This window comes from Neoarius graeffei, chromosome 7 (genome assembly GCF_027579695.1).
Source record: "Neoarius graeffei isolate fNeoGra1 chromosome 7, fNeoGra1.pri, whole genome shotgun sequence".
Classification (NCBI taxonomy): Eukaryota; Metazoa; Chordata; class Actinopteri; order Siluriformes; family Ariidae; genus Neoarius; species Neoarius graeffei.
The window spans coordinates 23,469,931-23,493,279 of record NC_083575.1 but is presented as its reverse complement, the minus strand read 5'-3'; the positions used below and the strand labels follow the sequence as shown (position 1 = coordinate 23,493,279).

General features: G+C 41.7%; 2 protein-coding genes across 7 annotated transcripts in view; both read left to right on the top strand.

Annotated features, from left to right (window-relative positions):
• The window catches only part of dst (dystonin), a 340,713-nt gene extending 338,278 nt beyond the window's left edge, over nt 1–2,435 (top strand). For all 6 annotated transcript variants that reach the window (XM_060925410.1, XM_060925409.1, XM_060925412.1 and 3 more), the window contains one exon: nt 1,328–2,435. In XM_060925410.1, coding sequence (XP_060781393.1) covers nt 1,328–1,581 — 254 coding nt within the window. In that variant the 3' untranslated portion in view covers nt 1,582–2,435. The remainder of the gene's footprint in view (nt 1–1,327) is intronic.
• Nucleotides 2,436–6,792: 4,357 nt separating this feature from the next.
• The window catches only part of zmp:0000000760 (collagen alpha-1(IX) chain), a 47,471-nt gene continuing 30,914 nt past the window's right edge, over nt 6,793–23,349 (top strand). Inside the window, exons 1-12 of the mRNA XM_060924924.1 lie at nt 6,793–6,880; nt 8,185–8,308; nt 9,985–10,378; nt 17,050–17,127; nt 17,226–17,327; nt 17,413–17,466; nt 22,012–22,065; nt 22,214–22,267; nt 22,349–22,402; nt 22,609–22,662; nt 22,770–22,823; nt 22,920–22,973. Of these exons, the coding sequence (XP_060780907.1) occupies nt 6,793–6,880; nt 8,185–8,308; nt 9,985–10,378; nt 17,050–17,127; nt 17,226–17,327; nt 17,413–17,466; nt 22,012–22,065; nt 22,214–22,267; nt 22,349–22,402; nt 22,609–22,662; nt 22,770–22,823; nt 22,920–22,973 (1,164 nt within the window). The remainder of the gene's footprint in view (nt 6,881–8,184; nt 8,309–9,984; nt 10,379–17,049; nt 17,128–17,225; nt 17,328–17,412; nt 17,467–22,011; nt 22,066–22,213; nt 22,268–22,348; nt 22,403–22,608; nt 22,663–22,769; nt 22,824–22,919; nt 22,974–23,349) is intronic.

The following is a 23,349-nucleotide window of genomic DNA, read 5'->3' as shown; positions in this document are numbered from 1 at the left end:
TTTTCATGAAACATTATGGCACCTTATAGAGCAGCGGTTCCCAAAGTGTGGTGCGCGCACCCCCGGGGGTGCGCGAGCTGCCACTAGGAGGTGCGCAAGATAAAAAATGTAATGGCGATTTTTAACTCTTCTATGCTGTAACGGTTCTGCAGTAGTTTGTGGCTTCATTCATTCATTCATTCATTCATTCATTCGCGATGCTCAACTGGTTGAAATCCGCAAAACTAAATGCGCCACCACAAATCAGGGATGAAGGAGGAGAAACCCCAACAGATAGGGAGGAACCCACCCACCGTCTGTCTGTCTGTCTCTCTCTCTCGCGCTGCAGACTGAGCCGCCAGCGCTGCACTTCACAATCAGATGGATCCTCTTCTTTATCTGTTCCTGATATGCTCCTTAATTGTTGTATCTCTTTAAAATGCATATGTTCATAATTATCATTGCTATTTTTACTGTTATTATATGTTAACTTTTTTGCAAATTAAATTCATTCTCAATTCATTTTCATAACCTTAATGACAGGGTTGTGTTGCTAGTGTTTTAAACACGGATGAAAATCATATATTATCCCCATATCTGGCTGGTAGACTACATGCCTCGATGTGATCTCCCTTTGTAATGAATTTGCGCATTTACCGTGTTGCAACGTTTTAAAACTGTTACATTTCAATCAAATCCTATCTAATTCAAATACGAGTGCGCATAATATGTTAATGTGATTCGATGTTCTCATTCGAGCACGACATGCTGCCTTAGAAAGCTTTGGTGTTTTTTTTTTTTTTCACTTTTGTGGTTTCCTGCAGGTGTGGCAAACGATGTTTGTTATCATTTTAGCACGATTAAAGATGCTGCCTTTATAAGAAAGCGTGTGTTTTTTGGAACTGGGGGTGCGTCAATCTGGTTGGATATAGAAGGGGGTGCGCGGCTAGAATGTCTAAAAATATTCGGAGGTTTATTTTAGGGTGTCACTAGCATTATCTATCAATGTTACGGTATAACCCTGGTTTTAAGCTTGCCGCTGATGCATATGCTAGCGCCTATTAAATGCAGACGTTCTTAACATGATCTCTGGGTCACAAGAAATCAATAAATGGAGTCCAACATTGTGATTCAGACCTTACGCGAAAACATAAAATAAGCGTTTTTTGGCAAAAAATGAACCGCCACCATTAGACTTTTGAATATGGTCAAAACATTTTACAGGATGTCTTTATCTGTGAAAAGGAACACCCGAACAAAAACGCATCAGATTTTATGAAAGTCAGGGCAACTGATGCGCCCTAATGAGCGTAGTAGTTACCATGTCACTGAATCTGTCCCCATTCAGGATACAGTAAGATTCCCAGCAGGCCTGGCAGTAAGGCAGGGAGCCGTGGAAGCAGCCGGCGAGGGAGCGACGCCTCTGACTTTGACATCTCCGATATCCAGTCCGTCTGCTCTGACATGTCGGAGACAGTGGTGGACTCTGCAAGGCCACGCTCATCTCCACGCCAGCCTGGAGTCAAACCCTCCAAAATCCCTACACCGCAGAGGAGGAGCACAGCCAGCAGCAAACTGGCCAAAACCACGACCAAGAGATAGTCAGTAGCTGGCTTCTATCTTTACAGCACTGCGCTGGAACACACTGGACAAAAACTGGACTCCCGAAGACACTAAAAAAAAAAAACTGCAAAATGCCCTTATTTAAAACGAACAAGTAGCAAGTTGTAAATTATAAAAGGAAAAAAAAAAAGTGTAGCAATTTGTAAATTATTCCAAGGAGAAACGAGGTGAAGTAAGTGGGATTGATGCTTTGTGAGTGGAACATGACCGTTTTGTGTATTTGTTGTGTATTTTTCATTTCTGTGAATAATGTCGCATCAGATTTTATTTTATCTTATTTTATTTTATCGCTGCTACAACCAGAGAGGTTAGCAAGCACTGACAGGAGAAAAGGACTGTACATTGTGAAGCTAAATAACAATTTTCCACGTTCTTGGATCGAGCTCATGTTGAAAGTGGAATGTGCTGTAAATCTCCACAAGCTTGCCGAATAATAATATTACGCCACTGCGTTTCACCACAGCACCCTGACTATTTATTCATCTATTTAAAGTGCAATGATGTGTTGCTGAGAATGCATTTTAAAGGGCAATACAATACTAACTAATTGTAATCACTGCAAGTGCTCCTCCGAAAACACTCCATGGCCTTCAAAACAAACAAGCAAACAACAACAACAACCCAGTCCATCATATCCACCTGCTGCATAATGTTTTAAGTTCCTAATCCTATCATTGTGTGCCATTTAACCTTGACCGGAACCTTCTACGGTTCTAAATAGCAGATATTCATAAGTGCATTCATGTCTGTGTACTGTATGACTCAGTGTCAGTGGATTACTCACAACATTTTTGTAATAAACCTGCTTGCAGAAAGCTATGGCAGTATCAAAATAGCAACTCCTGCTCCTTTTTACTGTCGACTCATCATTACTTATTTATTCATCGGACCTACAGTATGACGTTGGCATGCCATCTAAGCTGTAATGTTTAAGGACTATGTTTTAACGAGTTATGAGAAGTTAATTAAATTTTACTGGACATGAGAGAGGAAAATAGACACTGTCAGCATTCTGGTGCTTGGCAGAAAGCACACTGGAGGGGAAAAAAGGGGACTTCCTGACTAAATCATGCCAGATGGCCTCTGTGTTTTGTACTGGATTAACAGTATCATGTGAAAGAATCTGCCTGTGTAGTTGGATCACTGACACTGCACGCTATAACACTCCATCTATGACATGCAACAAACTTCAAAAGCCACAATATAATCAATGAATTTATAAGACGCAGAATTTATAAGCCGTGCTGTGAAGCTGTAAAGGATTTTCGTGCCTCAGAATTGTACTAAACTTTTACTGAATTCATGAGTGGACCACTGCCAGGTCATAAGCGTTTATTTTCTACCTGTAGGGCTTTTTCTATTTACTGAGTTTCTGAAATCGAGTGAGTTGACATTCAGCTTTACAGCTTGGGTACAATTTGCTGCGAAGTCTTTACTCTCATAAAAAGGGGAATAAAATGAGAATAATGAAGTAAATTTATATCACAGCACCTAGAGCAGGGGTATTCAAAAACTGAGTGGGAGGCGAAAGTAAACCACTGGAAGGGGAATAAAGAGAATGGATTTTTATCTGGGATGGCACGGTGGTGTAGTGGTTAGCAGTGTCGCCTCACAGCAAGAAGGTCCGGGTTCGAGCCCCGTGGCTGGCGAGGGCCTTTCTGTGTGGAGTTTGCATGTTCTCCCCGTGTCCGCGTGGGTTTCCTCCGGGTGCTCCGGTTTCCCCCACAGTCCAAAGACATGCAGGTTAGGTTAACTGGTGACTCTAAATTGACCGTAGGTGTGAATGTGAGTGTGAATGGTTGTCTATGTGTCAGCCCTGTGATGACCTGGCGGCTTGTCCAGGGTGTACCCCGCCTTTCGCCCGTAGTCAGCTGGGATAGGCTCCAGCTTGCCTGCGACCCTGTAGAACAGGATAAAGCGGCTAGAGATAATGAGATGAGATGATTATGTACAGGGCGGCACGGTGGTGTAGTGGTTAGCACTGTCGCCTCACAGCAAGAAGGTCTGGGTTCAAGCCCAGCAGCTGGCGAGGGCCTTTCTGTGCGGAGTTTGCATGTTCTCCCCGTGTCCGCGTGGGTTTCCTCCGGGTGCTCCGGTTTCCCCCACAGTCCAAAGACATGCAGGTTAGGCTAACTGGTGACTCTAAATTGAGCGTAGGTGTGAATGTGAGTGTGAATGGTTGTCTGTGTCTATGTGTCAGCCCTGTGATGACCTGGTGACTTGTCCAGCGTGTACCCCGCCTTTCGCCCGTAGTCAGCTGGGATAGGCTCCAGCTTGCCTGCGACCCTGTAGAACAGGATAAGTGGTGACAGATAATGGATGGATGGATGGATGGATTTTTATCTGGTAAAGTTTCAATATATATGAAAATAAACAGATATATACACAATCCTGAGCTCTGGTTCCTGCCTGAGCAGAATTTCACATGTTTCCCCTATAGGTTTCCTCCACGTCCTCTGGTTTCCTCCTCCCACCTCCCAAAAACATGCATGAAGGTGGATTTGCAATGCTTAATTTGCTCTATATATATGTGTGTGTGTGTGATGGACTGACCTCTTTTTCCAGGGTCTATTCCCACCTCACGCCCTGTGTTCCTGGGATTGGCTCGGAATCCACTGCAAGTCTGACCAGGATAAAGTGCTTACTGAGGATGACTGAATGATGTGTACACATTTCCATCACTCATACATGCATTTAAATAGCCCTATCCACAGCCATTTTGACATTTAGTAGAAGAACCATGCAGACGTTCGATGCAGATCACACCCTTGAGCACACTCCTTACAGTCAGGAAGTTGTTTTGGTACGGTAGCAAGTGCATTTGGCATCATGAAAGATCAAACTCAAGGTCATGGATTTTCAGAGGGCTGTAACTTGAAAACGGTTGATGGTAGACAGATATTTAGCGTCATCAACTTATCGGAAGTGCCATATGGACTTTCATTTGGCACCGTGATCTTTGACCTTGAGTGACCTTGAAAGGTCAAACTGAAGGTTATGGGTTTTCAAAGGGCTATAACTTTAAAATGGCTCATGATAGCCAGATGTTTACTGTACCATTATCAACATATAAGAAGTCCCATATGGACTTTCAGTTGCCACCATGACCTTTGACCCTGGAATGACTTTGAAATGTCAAACTCAAGGCCATGGATTTTCATAGGACTATAACCTGACAGCTGACGATTGAGAAATATTACCATTATCAACATCTAGGTATAAAATAAGTGCTGCCGGGCGAGGTCTGTTTCGCTTGGCAACACTTGTTTTTGTGTATTTTATATACATGTACTTTTATTGCCAAATCAAATCAAACGCCATGACAACTCCTTGACACCACAGTGCTGAGTTCTCAAATGAAAAAAAAAAAAAAGTACAGCATGATTCATCTGAAACTGCACCAAAGCAATGAGTAAATGAATAAACAGCTCACCAAGAATATGGATTTCCATCAGTTATTGTCAACACTGTCAGCTCTTGGCGCAGCTTGTAGATGATATTTGTTGAAGGTGTGAACTTACCGGTATCAGATGTGTGTTTGGGATGTTTGACCATCACTGTCTTAGAGTAATGAGCACTATACGCTTTCATCCTACCATTACACCCAGGCAGCCTGCAGTATCCTGATATTCTTGAAAGGTTTAAACACAATGGACACAAACATGGTGGTTAAGTTTTGAAGCCGATTTCTTTTTTCGTTATTAACTGAAAGAAAGTACAGATTCATACAATTCATTTCTGTTGCGCTTTATTGTGCTTTGCAGGATCCGTAGACTGAGACTGTGGTGAACACCAACACACTTTTGTTCCTCGTTGATGGAATGTTTGCAAAGCTCGAGTCATGCCTATCTGCGACATTCTCCATCTTTCTATCAGTAGACCCAAAAGTCCAAAGACCAACCATCATACTGAACAGACTATGGGCTTTTAGTTTGACTAGCAGCTGCGACATGAATTACTCTATCAGGGTACATATTTTTAATGACGCCTACATTATGTTGTGAAAGCATTTTGGCTTTTGATAAATATAACGCATCTAGCATTGTTCCTAACATCCAACAAGGACTGACAGTTTGACCTGTTTAACGTTATTCTAACTGGTAAAATACTCAAGTAAATCAGGTGTTTTGGGAGTAGAAGTAACTGCAAAGCGATTGAGATCTCCTCCTGATCTAGCCGACTCGTCTCAGGAGTTTTGTGGCACAGTGTTTAGAGTCATTCTCAATTCTCAACTCTGATCAGGTTTCCTAGGTGCAGTGGGCTTCAGGAACAAGCAAGAGCCATCAGGACCTCGGGTGGAGTGGAGCACAAGGATCACTTTGGACAGCAAGCTGCTGTAAATGGGCTCTGAGCTTAAAGCAGGGCTCGGCCTAGAGATGCCACTTTAAAGCTGCAGGAACCTGGTGAGGAACCGGCGTCCTTCAGTACCGGACACCACTCTCTGAGGAATATGTAAGTCAGCTGCATTCATTTGAAATCATAAACAATGATTTGACTATATGCTTAAAAGAGAATGCTATAAATTAGAAAGTTGGTTTTTATTTTTCAAACCGCTTTGCAAAATGTGTTTGGCTATTTAAAAAAAAAAAAGATAAAGTTGATCGAGGTGTCTATATTGAGGTTGTTATATCCAGAAGTTAGTACATTTCCATAATCAGTTGGAATAACACTTGAGGAAATGTTGAAAGTAGGCATTCTTCTTGGGAGTCATAGTAATATAAGCAGCTTTTGGATATGCAGTAAAAATATAACCAATAATTTTATTTATTTATTTATTTATTTATTCAACGTTGACTTTTTTTTCCCTTTCAGATGACCAACACTTGGGAAAATGCACGTTTAGAAAACCATTTAGTCAGTTATTAAACCATGAAATGCCAGTTGGCAGTTTGGTGCCATCGCATGCTTTTTTTTTTTTTTTTTTGCCTGTCTATTTACTGAAATTGTCTTTCAAATAGATGAATTTGGCAACCACAAAGGGAAACAAATTACCAAAATGCTTTTGAATGGCAAAGCTGACTCGGGCTACAATACCATGAATAATTTACTTCTTTTCCATAACATTTGATTTATTTTTTTTTTAAAGTTGTCACTGCGAACCTTTCATTGTGTCCATTTCAATTGTTCTTCCTCTCAGCTCTCACTCTGTCCCGCAGGTACAATCAGCAACCGAGAGTCAGAATTTTCACAATGCCGCCTTTAAATAAAATGCTGGTTCTCCGTGTTGTCTTGGTTTTCGTGGCTTTCTTGGGCTTCACTAAATGCCAGGATTTACCAAGTAAGTATATAACTGTTTGTTTTGAATACTGGCTTAAAATACCAAACTGTCACCGTCAACTTGGACATCACATAGTTAGACTGATGCACTCCGGAGTGTGATGTCACTCCAGGCGATGGTGCATTAGGTATTTGATGTTCTGCAGTTCTACCTGCAAGGGGCAGCACAGAGCCACACCAGGCCAACCAGACCTCCTGTCCTGAGCCTGCTCCTTACTCTCTAAGGCAGTGTGCATTATGGGTATTCTGTACCATCTATGGCAGATCATTTTGGCACATTGCAGTAGTTCAGATGTGTTTTGCCTTGGCAACACTTTCAATAAGTAAAAAGGCATCATTTCAGATAACCATCCGACTCTTTCGACTCACCAAATCAGCTTAGGAAACAGCTGAAAATGACGATACACTCATCTCATCTCATTATCTCTAGCCGCTTTATCCTGTTCTACAGGGTCGCAGGCGAGCTGGAGCCTATCCCAGCTGACTACGGGCGAAAGGCGGGGTACACCCTGGACAAGTCGCCAGGTCATCACAGGGCTGACACATAGACACAGACAACCATTCACACTCACGTTCACACCTATGGTCAATTTAGAGTCACCAGTTAACCTAACCTGCATGTCTTTGGACTGTGGGGGAAACCGGAGCACCTGGAGGAAACCCACGCGGACATGGGGAGAACATGCAAACTCCACACAGGAAGGCCCTCGCCGGCCACGGGGCTCGAACCCGGACCTTCTTGCTGTGAGGCGACAGCGCTACACTCCGACGATACACTTTGCCTTTTGTTTAGCATTTTAATTTTTTTTTCTGACACTCTTCTAAAATGATCCCCTGCCTATAAAATAAATGTAGTAGTGAAGTATTTGTTTCCTTTGAGTACATTACTAGTACTACCAACAACATTAAGGGCTCTTGGATGCCCTTAATGTTGTTGGCTGTTATTCAAATCGCAGTCAAATTGCCTGGGCATGATTAAATCATTCCTGAAGTTATGCACTCATTATGTCCCATTAAAGATTTTTTTTTTTTTGAGAATTATAAAATGATTGCGTGAAGAATTTCTCTGCCAGTCTTTCTAAACATTACTCACGACAATAAAACCTAGTCAAGGAAAGCTCATTTGATTTCCTCTCTCGTTTTCTATGTTGAATAAATGCTAACATTTCGAAACCACAATATCGGTCATGACTTGAATAGTCAAACGTTGACCGTAAACAATGTGAGTGAAATCAGCCTACACTGTTTATATTCTGTATGATTGTTCTGTCATCATCAACACAGCATTTCTATTTGGTTTTCTAGGTTACGACCTGCTAGAAGAGTTCCGCTTGGTTGAGAGCAGAGGGGTGAGGCAGGTGAAAGGCTCGGAGCCAGACTCAGTAGCGTACCGTGTAAACCCTTCCCTGCATCTCCGGAAGAGCTTGAGGTACTATAGAAAAAAAAAATCTCATGTTAAATCCAAACAAGATTCTCATCTCATCTCATTATCTCTAGCCGCTTTATCCTGTTCTACAGGGTCGCAGGCAAGCTGGAGCCTATCCCAGCTGACTACGGGCGAAAGGCGGTGTACACCCTGGACAAGTCGCCAGGTCATCACAGGGCTGACACATAGACACAGACAACCATTCACACTCACATTCACACCTACGGTCAATTTAGAGTCACCAGTTAACCTAACCTGCATGTCTTTGGACTGTGGGGGAAACCGGAGCACCCGGAGGAAACCCACACGGACAACATGCAAACTCCACACAGAAAGGCCCTCGCCGGCCACGGGGCTCGAACCCGGACCTTCTTGCTGTGAGGCGACAGCAATAACCACTACACCACTGTGCCGCCCCCAAACAAGATTCATTATGAATAATTCATAGGCTTTTCTGAATAATATGCTTTAAAATGAATCGCTGAATAATAAGCAGGGACTTTTAGGGGTTAATTGGCTCTGAAGAACAGCCGCGTCACACACAGATCGTGCACAGGTGCTGCAAAAGCTCGTTCATGCCAACGCTGCTACCTTGCCAAGGTTTAAATTGAGACAATGTTATACTTAGACACATGAGAAGTGTTTAGTCCCCTGCGACATGTGGTGTTCAGAAGGAATGGTTTTTTTTTTTTTTTTTAACTTTCATGAGTTTTCCATTGGTTCTGATTTTCCACTGAGTGTAATCATTCCCTCCTCCAAACAATAGCTCTTGTTTCCTTCTGCTGATCAGATTTGATAAGTGCTAACCATTTCCGATCTGAACTTACTGTCGAGTTGAATTACTGAGACGAACAGATTTGATCATATGGATCAAGCTGCTATATATTTTCTTTATTTACAGCCGGTGAAGAAAACAGAGCTGTACTGAAATTCCCCTAGAGCTTCTTGAACTTAAGTACAATATAATATGCTGCTGGGACCACAGAAAGCTACAGTGGGTTAGTTCTGTGCTTCCAGGAACAGCAGTAGTTTCTCCATGTGTTGGGTCTTTCCTAGTTGTGTGTGGGCCAAGCAAGCTGTCCTCAGTGAACTTCTGCAGCTTGACAACCAAATCATGTTTACATATGGAGAAGTGCACATTAGTGCAAAATCATCGACTGAGTGTTCAGGCAAAAAATGTGGTCAAGAGCATCAAGGAAAATAGAGAGACTTCTGAGTGGGGGCCTCCCAAGTAAATCTGTGCACTAATGTGGGTTGTGAAACAGCCTCATTGTTCTCGGAAACATTAACTACTAATTTCAACAAACTGGCTCTGCTTAAAAAAAAAAAAAGCCACAGAAGCTATAATACACAAACCAGCTGAACTGTAAAAGACAAGAAGTGGAACAAAAGTGGGCAAGTGGCTTACATTAACACAATTTAAGAACACCCCAAAAACTGTATACAAATACAAAGCTTTGATTGTCTGATTTAGTAAAATCGTTGTAGTCTGTCGAGTGATTACACTTCTTAATTCATTGGATTGTAAATGTTATTGCACTCGCATTTCCTGTATTTATATACCAATGTCATGTCATAATCTCTCTCACATAACCACCTCTGCTAATCTTTCACACACTCTTTCTTATTTATATCTCTCTATAACGCCCAACATTTTGGCCAACCTCCTATTCATCCAGCGACGTTTACTCAAATGGTCTGCCTACCGACTACTCCGTCATAGCCACTTTCAAGATAAGCAAGGATGAAGCGAAGGCATCCTGGAACCTTTGGCAGGTTAGCGACCCTGAGGGCCAGGACCTGGCAGGGCTGCGTTTTAATGGTGACTCTAGAACCCTGGACTACTTCTACAGCAGCCCCAGCAATACACAGATGCTGCGCACCTTCCACGGTGTGGAGAAGCTGTTTGACGGTGAGTGGCACAAGCTGGCGCTCAGTGTGAAGGGAGACCAGGCGAAGCTACTGGTGGACTGTGAAGAAGTGAGCACTGAGCTGCTGGATGAGCTGAGGCCAATCATCCTCCGCGGCTACACCTCCATTGTCAAGAGAACTGCCAGCGATCGCTCTGTCTCTGTGAGTAAGACTCAGGAATGTTACTTCAGCCTCGCAACAGTTGATGTCGCTTATTGAATAATTTTCATGTAACTTGGAAAGTGTGTGAACTTCAGTAAGCTACATATCATGGGTGGCAAATTAAAGGAAAAAATCGAAATGAAATGGTTTTTTTTTTTTGGGGGGGGTGTTGTAAGGTGGTTAGCCACCACAAACCTCCAGAACAGATTCAGTGCACCAGAAAATGATACTCTAGAATATAAAGCATAGATATAATACACAGTTGTATAATTAAATAATATTGGCTGGCTTTTTTGTGGTATATCAGATATATTCCATTCAGCAAGCATGATATTGAATGCGTCGAAGACGAGTTCGCTATCATGCTAGCTGAATGGAATATATCTGATATGCCACAAAAAAATCCAGCCTATATTATTATTATTATTATACACACAGGCCACTTTTTCCATGGAATAAAAACATGTATTCAGTTCCCTTCTAGTGGGTTTATTAATCTCATCATCTGTAGCCGCTTTATCCTGTTCTACAGGGTCGCAGGCAAGCTGGAGCCTATCCCAGCTGACTACGGGCGAAAGGCGGGGTACACCCTGGACAAGTCGCCAGGTCATCACAGGGCTGACACATAGACACAGATAACCATTCACACTCACATTCACACCTACGGTCAATTTAGAGTCACCAGTTAACCTAACCTGCATGTCTTTGGACTGTGGGGGAAACCGGAGCACCCGGAGGAAACCCACGCGGACACGGGGAGAACATGCAAACTCCACACAGAAAGGCCCTCGCCGGCCCCGGGGCTCAAACCCGGACCTTCTTGCTGTGAGGCGACAGCACTAACCACTACACCACCGTGCCGCCGGGTTTATTAATGCCATGCAATATTGTTATCATATCACTTATCCTCCATGTATTACGCCACTCTACTCAATGGAGAATGAGCGTACAGTATTGTTATAATATTGCATGTTGTCAAGACAACATGACGTCGCATGTCAGAGCTCATGTGAAGGTCTAATGACAAAACTTTTCTGCTGTGCATGCACACAATCATTTCTTTGTCAGCCAGGAAACAGAGAAGATGAGGCTTATCCAGTGCTCGGTTTAAGCACTAAATAAATAAACTGAAACTAAAGATGCGCTGAATACCCGAAAGGCTACCAAAACTTCATTATATATTCTTCACACATACGGTATTTACAAGAGAAAAACATACCAACAGACATCGAAAAACTGGAAAAGAGACACGTCAGAGATGTAAGACTTCTGGGCTAGTGAGTGACTGACAGTTTGTATCCAAACATGGCCGCGAGGTTTGCTTCGTTAAAATCGGAAGATTTAAAGAGAAAGACGCACTGAACACCCGATGGGCTACCAAAACTTCACTGGATATTCTTCACGCATATTTACAAGAGAAAAACTGGAAAAGAGACACGTCGAAGACGTAAAACTTCCGTGCTAGTGAGTGACTGTGACAGTTTGTACACAAACATGGTCGCAAGGTTTGCTTTGTTAAAAGCGGAAGATTTAAAGTGGAAGATTAAAAGTGGAAGATATATTTTGAAAGAGAAAGACGCACTGAACATTCTAAAGGCTACCAAAACTTCATTGGATATCTTCACGCATATTTACAAGAGAAAAACATACCAACGGACATCGAAAAACTGGAAAAGAGAGCCATAGCAGAAATATTGTCAAAGTTCTACTTGGAGGTGAGGAAAAGTGACGGAGACTTTTACAAGACGACTTCACTCGTGGACTTCACTCAGCAAAGCTCTTTTGTTTTGAACAACTGCAATGGAACAACTAACTATGACCAAAAGTAACTGTGAACTTGAACTGTCAACCTGTATATAGCTTGTATATAAGTTGGGTTGTTGTTCAGGCTTATTGGACTTGTACCATTTTTATTGTTAGAACTTTGACTTTGTACAGTACATTGGATTGACAGAACGTTGAATTCCATTCGATCAGAATCAGCATTCAGGATTGGTAAGTTACCGCCCTGTTCTTAACTTTTTGTAAAATCTATAATGGTTCCATTGAGTGTGTGTATATAATAATAATAATAATATTGGCTGGCTTTTTTCATGGTATATCAGATATATTCCATTCAGCTACGCGTCTTTGACTTGTTCAATATCATGCTAGCTGAATGGAATATATCTGATATACCATGAAAAAAGCCAGCCAATATCTCATCTCATTATCTGTAGCCGCTTTATCCTGTTCTACAGGGTCGCAGGCGAGCTGGAGCCTATCCCAGCTGACTACAGGCGAAAGGCGGGGTACACCCTGGACAAGTCGCCAGGTCATCACAGGGCGCCAGCCAATATTATTTCATTATTACACATACACATTCCTTTTGGGTGTTCGACGCGTCTTTCTCTTTCAAAATTCTCTCAAAATCTTCCGTATTTAACGAAGCAAACCTGGCGGCCATGTTTGTTTACAAATTGTCACAGTCGCTCGCTAGTATGGAAGTCTTATGTTTCCAACATGTGACGTCATGTTGTCTTGCCAACCATGCAATATCGTAAACCATATTCAACGCTCATTCTCCACTGGGTAGAGAGACACATAGGATAAGTGATATGCTAACAATATTGCATGCTATCAAACCAAATGAATGAAACCCGCTAGAAGGGAATAGAATACATGTTTTTATTCCATTGAAAAAGTGCCCTGTATGTATAATAATATACAATATATAGTAAAGAGTCAGGTACAAGAGAATGTGTCCCTCTCTAAGTGTAATAGATCACCAATAATAATGAGAAAGCAATCGCTGCAGGAATTGCAATTCAGAAATCCAATAGAAACAGATGATTGTCAAACATGTACTGCAATGACACTCCCTGTATCTGTTGAATGGTTCAAATATTCATATCTGTATTGAGATTTAATACAGACACTATCACTCTTCCCCATGATACACAGGGAAACAGTGGGGGGAAAATCCAGAGGTAGAAATGCCAGCCCTGTCTGCATGATCTGTGAATTCAGGCTCTGACAGTTCCTCAATCTCAGTTACATCATTCCAGTTCTGGGGGGGAAAAAAGAAAGGGAAGCTGGTTCTATTTCCCAAAATGTAGTAACTCAATTTAACTCACTGTGGCCCTGATCAGGCAGTTACTAAGGATGAAGTAAAGGCTTCATGCAGTGCTGCAGGTTCATGTTAATGAATGTGATCTTTGTTTGTCCCTCGAGTGTCATATCTGACTTCGTGTACATGCAAAAAAGGTAAAATCAGTTCTAGTCATAACCAGATGTGAACCTTCCCAGCAAAAAAAAAAAGGTGTACCTCCTGTTTATATTTGTTTGCAGCACACTATCTGTTAGACATTACCTGCAAGTCTGGTTTAATTAAAAACTATTTTCATGTATAAACATATTTAAATAATATTGGCTGGCGTTGAGTGGTATATCAGATATATTCCATTCAGCTAGCATGATACTGATTGAGTCGAAGACGAGTTCAATATCATGCTAGCTGAATGGAATATATCTGATAGACCATGAAAAAAAGCCATTATTATTATTATCATCTCATCTCATTATCTGTAGCCGCTTTATCCTGTTCTACAGGGTCGCAGGCGAGCTGGAGCCTATCCCAGCTGACTACGGGCGAAAGGCAGGGTACACCCTGGACAAGTCGCCAGGTCATCACAGGGCCTATTATTTATTTATTTATTTATTTATTTATTATTATTATTATTATTATACATACACACTCTCTTCATATCAGCATTCTCGAAGGCTAATGCGAGCTTACCCGCAGATTGGTCCTGTTAGTGTGGCAGTCCAGTTACCTTCTAGCCGGTGTAGTGCTAGCGCAGGCCAATGCTAGCACAGTCAAGTCGACTATTATTATTGTTATTATTATTATTATTATTTTCCCTGTGTAATTTACTTAGCTACTTTTAAAATCAACATCGACAGCGACACACAACACAGCAACCTGGCAGCCAAAATTCTCTTAAAATTCTCTCAAAATCTTTTACTTTTAACCCCTTCGGACATAATGTGTAGAATTGTACACATGAAGTTCCATAGCATTTTTCCTTATGTCCAAAGGGGTTAATGAAGCAAACCTCGTGGCCATGTTTGTCTACAAACTGTCACAGTCACTTGCTAGCATGGAAGTTTTACATCTCCGACATGTCTCTTTTCCAGTTTTTCGATGTCCATTGGTATGTTTTTCTCTCGTAAATATGTGTGAAGAATATATAATGAAGTTTTGGTAGCCTTTTGGGTGTTCAGCATGTCTTTAGTTTTGGTTTTTAGTTTATTTATTTAGTGCTTAATTATAGCATAGCTAATCCTAGCAGTAGCACTGGATTAACCTCGTTTTCTCTCTTTCCCGGTGGACAAAGAAATGATTGTGTGCGTGTGCAGCAGCAAAGTTGTCATTGGATCTTCACATGAGCTCCGATGTGTGACATCATGTTGTTTTGACAATGTGCAATATTATACAACCCCGATTCCAAAAAAGTTGGGACAAAGTACAAATTGTAAATAAAAATGGAATGCAATGATGTGGGAGTTTCAAAATTCCATATTTTATTCAGAATAGAACATAGATGACATATCAAATGTTTAAACTGAGAAAATGTATCATTTAAAGAGAAAAATTAGGTGATTTTAAATTTCATGACAACAACACATCTCAAAAAAGTTGGGACAAGGCCATGTTTACCACTGTGAGACATCCCCTTTTCTCTTTACAACAGTCTGTAAACGTCTGGGGACTGAGGAGACAAGTTGCTCAAGTTTAGGGATAGGAATGTTAACCCATTCTTGTCTAATGTAGGATTCTAGTTGCTTGACTGTCTTAGGTCTTTTTTGTCGTATCTTCCGTTTTATGATGCGCCAAATGTTTTCTATGGGTGAAAGATCTGGACTGCAGGCTGGCCATTTCAGTACCCGGACCCTTCTTCTACGCAGCCATGATGCTGTAATTGATGCAGTATGTGGTTTGGCATTGTCATGTTGGAAAATGCAAGGTCTTCCCTGAAAGAGACGTCGTCTGGATGGGAGCATATGTTGCTCTAGAACCTGGATATACCTTTCAGCATTGATGGTGTCTTTCCAGATGTGTAAGCTGCCCATGCCACACGCACTAATGCAACCCCATACCATCAGAGATGCAGGCTTCTGAACTGAGCGCTGATAACAACTTGGGTCGTCCTTCTCCTCTTTAGTCCGAATGACACGGCATCCCTGATTTCCATAAAGAACTTCAAATTTTGATTCATCTGACCACAGAACAGTTTTCCACTTTGCCACAGTCCATTTTAAATGAGCCTTGGCCCAGAGAAGACGTCTGCGCTTCTGGATCATGTTTATATACGGCTTCTTCTTTGAACTATAGAGTTTTAGCTGGCAACGGCAGATGGCACGGTGAATTGTGTTCACAGATAATGTTCTCTGGAAATATTCCTGAGCCCATTTTGTGATTTCCAATACAGAAGCATGCCTGTACTATATGTGATGCAATGCCATCTAAGGGCCCGAAGATCACGGGCACCCAGTATGGTTTTCCGGCCTTGACCCTTACGCACAGAGATTCTTCCAGATTCTCTGAATCTTTTGATGATATTATGCACTGTAGATGATGATATGTTCAAACTCTTTGCAATTTGACACTGTCGAACTCCTTTCTGATATTGCTCCACTATTTGTCAGTGCAGAATTAGGGGGATTGGTGATCCTCTTCCCATCTTTACTTCTGAGAGCCGCTGCCACTCCAAGATGCTCTTTTTATACCCAGTCATGTTAATGACCTATTGCCAATTGACCTAATGAGTTGCAATTTGGTCCTCCAGCTGTTCCTTTTTTGTACCTTTAACTTTTCCAGCCTCTTATTGCCCTGTCCCAACTTTTTTGAGATGTGTTGCTGTCATGAAATTTCAAATGAGCCAATATTTGGCATGAAATTTCAAAATGTCTCACTTTCGACATTTGGTATGTTGTCTATGTTCTATTGTGAATACAATATCAGTTTTTGAGATTTGTAAATTATTGCATTCCGTTTTTATTTACAATTTGTACTTTGTCCCAACTTTTTTGGAATCGGGGTTGTAATATTGCACGCTCATTCTCCATTGGGGAGAACGGCGTAATACATGGAGGATAAGCGATATGATGACAATATTGCATGCCATCAATAAACTCAATAGAAGGGAAGAGAATACATGTTTTATTCCATGGAAAAATTGGCCCGTATGTATAATAATAAGTAGTATTGCGACTGATTGTCGTACCCTGGATGTTCATGAATTCGAGACTGGCAACAATAATATCACTGGCAACTTTAGCAACTCATTCGAATCTATTCCCAGACCACACTAATTGGAGCTTTTCATACATACTGTGAAAAAGTGCAACCTAAACAACATAGGAGTGATTTATTATATCTAAAAAGAGTTGTATATAAAAAAAGTCTCTTCATCCAGCAATATAGGGCTTATGTTCTAGCTCATGCAGGGTTAGATTTACTCATCTCGCCAATGCCATAACACTGTTTAGTTCTAGAGAGATTTATGTTGGTCAGAAAAGCTTAGTGCTATGCGTGTGTTTGAAGACTGTACGAATGAATCATTCACACACCATGCTACATCAGGCATGTCGTTATATGTACACACTGGTGTCCTATGATTATACAGGTGGATCTGCAGAGGATGCACGTTTCCTGTGATGCTGACCAGGCCTATTCTGAAGGCTGCTGTGAGCTCTCCAGTGTGGTGAGTCAGCCTGTGGTGTGTGTGTGTATGTGTGTGTATGCTTACAATTTCTGATCAGGGCCTCTTATTACTGTTCTCCTTCCCCTGGCTTTCTACAGTGTGGAGGACATGCAGAGCTTGGCCTCCGTGCTCACAGAGGCAGAGCCACATGTAAATGCCTCCATGGACAGCCAGGTCCGCAGGGAATTTCTGGTCCAAAGGTAGCCATATTTTCATCAAGCCTTTTCCTTGTAGCTATGTGGTCTGCACTATGCTTGATCTCCATGCCTTTGTGTCCATGCACAGGGTCACATAGGTCTGCCAGGAGAGCCTGGAGAACCAGGGCGAGTGGGAAACTGGGTAAGAATGACAGGCCAGAAACGTTAAATGAAATCAGTGATTGAGCTTTTGATGGAGATCCATTAGGGACTCGCAGGGGAACAAACATGCTGAGTCATGAGCTAGGGGGTGGATTACAAATGAAAGGAGAGAAAGAAAGAGGAAGAGAAATGGAGAAAGAAAGAAAGTAGGAGTGGTCCTGGCCTGGGAAAGGAGTGAAGTTGTGGAAAATGGCAGTGAAAGCATGATGGAAACAGAGCTAGGAACAGGCTTTGCTTCGAGATGGTAAATATTGTGGCTTGCCTCACTCTTTTAGCACGGCCATGTACAGCCGGCAGTCAGGGCAATAATCAGCCTTTATTATAATTACATAACACACCACTAAAAGGTGAGTCTCTGGCTCACACACACTTATGTGCATTCTATATAAAATTACTGTGTTTGGTAGATGAGACGGTGAGCCCTCAAATGAAGCGCAGTAAATCAAACAGCACAAAGCTTGATGTATAACAAGTTCATCCAGTAAGAGGAATAAAGACCACATCTGAGCTTTCGTTCTCACGGTAAAGATGAGACCGATTTACTACATTGCTATCCAACTCGTCCTTGTTCGCAATGTATTTAGCGGTATAATTATGAATGAATGAAAAGACATGTTTGTGATTCTAGTTGATTAAGTGCTTAATTCAGAGGGGATAAATAAACAAGGGGTAAGCATACAGGTTGGTAACAGCACACTCAAACTGAGTGAAGCCAGAGAGTAGGCAGCAAATACAAAGACCAGGGTTTCAGGATCAGCTTAATTAGAGGACAAGGCACAGTGCATCAGGATCCACTTACGTTGTATACATTTGGCTCGTGGTTTTTTCACCCCCTGGGCAGTTCTTTCCACTCCAAACTTTTGACTAATTTACGTCTTTGATCTGCATCCAGTTCTCAGTAGTGAGCTGGAAAAGAGAAATATCTTCAAACCATGGGCCGTGCACAAAATGATCTTGTCTTCTTTGAGAGAAACTACATGACCGTGCCTTAAGTGAAAATATCCTTAACAGGACTGGGTATCCCTAAACACTGAAGAAGGTGAAAAAAATAAATTCTGGGTTTATCGTTGCTCTGTTGGAGACGGCACAGTGTTTCCTGTCCTGCAAAGATGCACTGGATATCCAATGCACTGGGTGGTCTTGGATCCACCAGACAAATTATCTGGTCTGCTCTGACCACCTCTTTCCATCTATCCAGAAATCTATTCACTCTTTAACACTTGCAGTGTCTCTACAGACCAGACTCAGCTTGTGGTAATGAACTCTCACAGACCTGTAACTTCTTCTTTAAGAGGCTCCTCTGTCCTCCACTCGTTACCTGTATTAATGGCACCTGTTTGAACTTGTTATCAGCATAAAAGACACCTGTCCACAACCTCAAACAGTCACACTCCAAACTCCACTATGGCCACGACCAAAGAGCTGTCAAAGGACACCAGAAACAAAACTGTAGACCTGCACCAGGCTGGGAAGACTGAACCTGCAATAGGTAAGCAGCTTGGTGTGAAGAAATCAACAATGGGAGCAATTATTAGAAAATGGAAGACATACAAGACCACTGATAATCTCCCTTGATCTGGGGCTCCACGCAAGATCTCACCCCGTGGGGTCAAAATGATCACAAGAACGGTGAGCAAAAATCCCAGAACCACACGGGGGGACCTAGTGAATGACCTGCAGATAGCTGGGACCAAAGTAACAAAGGCTACCATCAGTAACACACTACGCCGCCAGGGACTCAAATCCTGCAGTGCCAGACGTGTCCCCCTGCTTAAGCCAGTACATGTCCAGGCCCGTCTGAAGTTTGCTAGAGAGCATTTGGATGATCCAGAAGAGGACTGGGAGAATGTCATATGGTCAGATGAAACCAAAATAGAACTTTTTGGTAAAAACTCAACTTGTCGTGTTTGGAGGAGAAAGAATGCTGAGTTGCATCCAAAGAACACCATACCTACTGTGAAGCATGGGGGTGGAAACATCATGCTTTGGAGCTGTTTTTCTGCAAAGGGACCAGGACGACTGATCCGTGTAAAGGAAAGAATGAATGGGGCCATGTATCGTGAGATTTTGAGTGAAAACCTCCTTCCATCAGCAAGGGCATTGAAGATGAAATGTGGCTGGGTCTTTCAGCATGACAATGATCCCAAACACACCGCCCGGGCAACGAAGGAGTGGCTTCGTAAGAAGGATTTCAAGGTCCTGGAGTGGCCTAGCCAGTCTCCAGATCTCAACCCCATAGAAAATCTTTGGAGGGAGTTGAAAGTCCGTGTTGCCCAGCGACAGCCCCAAAACATCACTGCTCTAGAGGAGATCTGCATGGAGGAATGGGCCAAAATACCAGCAACAGTGTGTGAAAACCTTGTGAAGACTTACAGAAAACGTTTGACCTCTGTCATTGCCAACAAAGTATTGAGATGAACTTTTGTTATCGTCCAAATACTTATTTTCCACCATAATTTGCAAATAAATTCTTTAAAAATCAGACAATGTGATTTTCTGGATTTTTTTTCTCATTTTGTCTCTCACAGTTGAGGTAAACCTACCGTATGATGAAAATTACAGGCCTCTCTCATCTTTTTAAGTGGGAGAACTTGCACAATTGGTGACTGACTAAATACTTTTTTGCCCCACTGTATGTTCCTTTTATGTTCATGTTAAAATTTTCTCAAAAGCTCTAGACAGTCTTTTATACAGTTGAGGTCAGAAATTTACATACACTCTTCATAGACATGATTATAATGGCAATATTGGGCTTTCAATGATTTCTTGGAACTGTTCTCTTTCTGTGGCAGAATGATTGTGCAACAATCTTTAAAAATAGAAAACAAACAAACAAGAATTTGGTGTACAAGTTTTAATTTATTAATTGTTTTCTGAAATCACCACAGGGACAAAATTATGCATACGGGGGCAAGAATTTACATACAGCACACCTAATATTTGGTTAAATCTCCCTTAGCAAGACCTTGAACAACAGGCAGAATTCTGGCTGGATATTTGACCACTCTTCTTGGCAGAATTGGTAGAGTTCAATGAAATTTGTTTCTTGGCATGGACACAAATTTTAAGCACAGTCCATGTATTTTCAATCGGATTGAGGCCAGGACTTTGGGAAGGCCATGCCAAAAGGTTAATTAATGTTAGCCTGCTTTATTCATTCCACAACCAGCTTTGATCTGTTTGGAGTCATTGTCCTGTACCAAATGGTGTCCAAGTTTCAACTGTCTAGCTGATGGTTGAACAGTTGGTACAGTGTTCTTGGGGTTGAATGCCTCATCTTTCCTCCTCCCAATATACCTCTGGTCATTGTGGCCAAACAACTCAATCTTTGTCTTATCTGACCATAAAACTTTCCTCTAGAAGGCTTTTTTTTTTTGTTCATGCAGTCAGCTGCAAGCTTTAGTTGGGCTTGAAAGTGTCAATCTTGGAGCAGGGGCTTCTTTGTTGGACGGCGGTCTCTCAGTCCATGGCAATATAAAACTCGCTTGACTGTAGACAGTGATACTGGTGTTCTAACAGCTTCCAGTTAATGACAGGCCTGTGCCTTTGGTGGTTCCTCCAGTTTGAGGGTGACAGTTTGGGTCTTCTTCCAGACCTTAGTAAAGTGGCTACACCTTCCAAAAACTTGTACTTGTCAAACAAGCCCTCTTTATGTTGGCAATCATGATCACAAACAGAAAGTTAAGAGGCCTTTAGGAACTTTCAGCAAAAGTGAATTAACAATATCTTAAACTCCCATAAGATATTGGCCCTTACTGCTGTTTTACATTTAGATACACTGCAAAAAATTGAAAACTGAATTTGAGGAGAAAATTACTTAATACCATTGAAATTATCTTGCTGCGTGGACAGATACCTTTACTTGACAAGACATTTTGGAATAAGTTGGTTGCAATCTAGAACTAGTTTTAATAATCTCAGAATTGGTCTCTCAATGGTATTCTAATAGGAAATGCTAGATTGTTTCAACTATTTTCAAAATATTTTCACTTGCTAAGATATCATTTTTTGCAGTGTACAAATGGCAAAGCAGCAACTATGGAGTGTATTTACTCTATGCACTATTCAGCTGAGATTAAAGCAATAATTCAACCAACTTCGCATTGCATTATGTCTAAGATGGCCTTTCTGATGAAAAAAAAATCATTAACACATCCTGTGGCTTATTCTTAGCGTATAGAAAATTGCAACTAAACCAATATTATTAAATCCAGTGATCAGTAAATAATTGAATGTATTATTATTAATATTATTAACCATAAACAATTATTGCACCACACAGTATAGTCTGTGAATAGACTTGCTAAGCAACACAACTGACAAAGATTAGGGCATTCAAAGGACAGAACAGTATCACAGTTTTATTGGTTTAAAACAGAATTCAATTGCAATGTGGTCACAGGTGTGCAGAGATATTAAGGATTTTACTACGGCTTCAACACATCTCAGGCAAGCAGATTTAAGAGCTGAAACGATCCGTTTTAAAACGTACATCTATAACCGTGTCACTGCTTACTTCCTGTAGGGGCGACGAGGAGACCCTGGTGACTATGGAAACATAGGCCAAACTGGTCCTAAGGTAAGTCTCTGATTCTTTCTGTTGTTGCTTATCAACAATCTTCAATTTTAAAGATTTTTATTCACTGCTGTCTCTTCTGCCGTGATCTGTGCATGGCATAATCTCTGCAATGAGAGAAAGCTGAACTGGATTGAATGTGTTTCCCTAGGGCTATACTGGGATCAAAGGAGAGAAGGGAATGCGAGGACTCCGTGGCCCTGAGGTACTGTATGGTCATAATGTGTACGCCATTTGTGATTCTGCTTCTACGTGTCAGCAATGTTAATAAATCTACTTTTTGCAGGGTGACAGAGGGCCTAAAGGTCTGAAAGGTTTGCCAGGCGCTGCAGGCCACAAGGTAAGAAGCACAGCAAAGATATGAACTCAGACATAAGCTGTCTTAAGAAATCCTAACAGAAATTTGCATATTTTACATGTTTCAGTCCCATGTATTTATAAATCAGTATGTATTATATGACTCAGCTGTGCAAATGAATGCACTGCATCATTCATTTTATCAGTGATTTTTACTGCATCTGTCCTGTCTTCTACTGAAAACCGTAGGGAGTGCGAGGACCTCCTGGAGAGAGAGGGGAGACTGGGCTGGCAGGAGAGAGAGTAAGTTGGACCAGAATTAAATAATTGTTTTTAAAAGCAAACGTTTTGCAGCAGTGACTATTGCTGCTGGATAATACGTGACTCATTTGCTCCTCGGTCTCCTCCAGGGTTCAGTGGGAGATCAGGGGTACCCGGGAATTCCTGGATATCAGGGAGTGAAGGTAATTTTAGTGCCTTTTGTGGTTTCAATCACAAAAACAGGTATCTACTATGTGTGGTCAGGCAGCCTCATTGTTTCCATTTGTCCATCTCTAAAGGGCGATGAAGGCCCCTCTGGAAATGATGGCCCTCCAGGACCACAGGGCCTACAGGTATGTAATTGCGATGGAGGCATTAATACACTGTGCTCCATTATTTCCCACAATTTCCCACTTTTAAGACCCCTGGTCCGCTTTTAAATCAAAAACTAACCACCTCTAACATCGTCCATGCGTGCATTACTTGGGAAATGATTACGTCCGTACGAAGTTGAGTTTACAGAGGAATTTTGCTAAGCTTATGGCCTTTGGCTCTAACTGTTAAGTAGTTATAGGCTTGAGCTATGGTTTTTATGCATTATGTTTTATTAAGGGCATCATTTTAGCTGACGATGTGGACACACATTCAACTGGAAAAATAATGTTGCCAGCTGAATAACAAGGGCTTTAAGCGTGCTGTCCAACAGCTTCTTGTACATGTTTGTTAAGT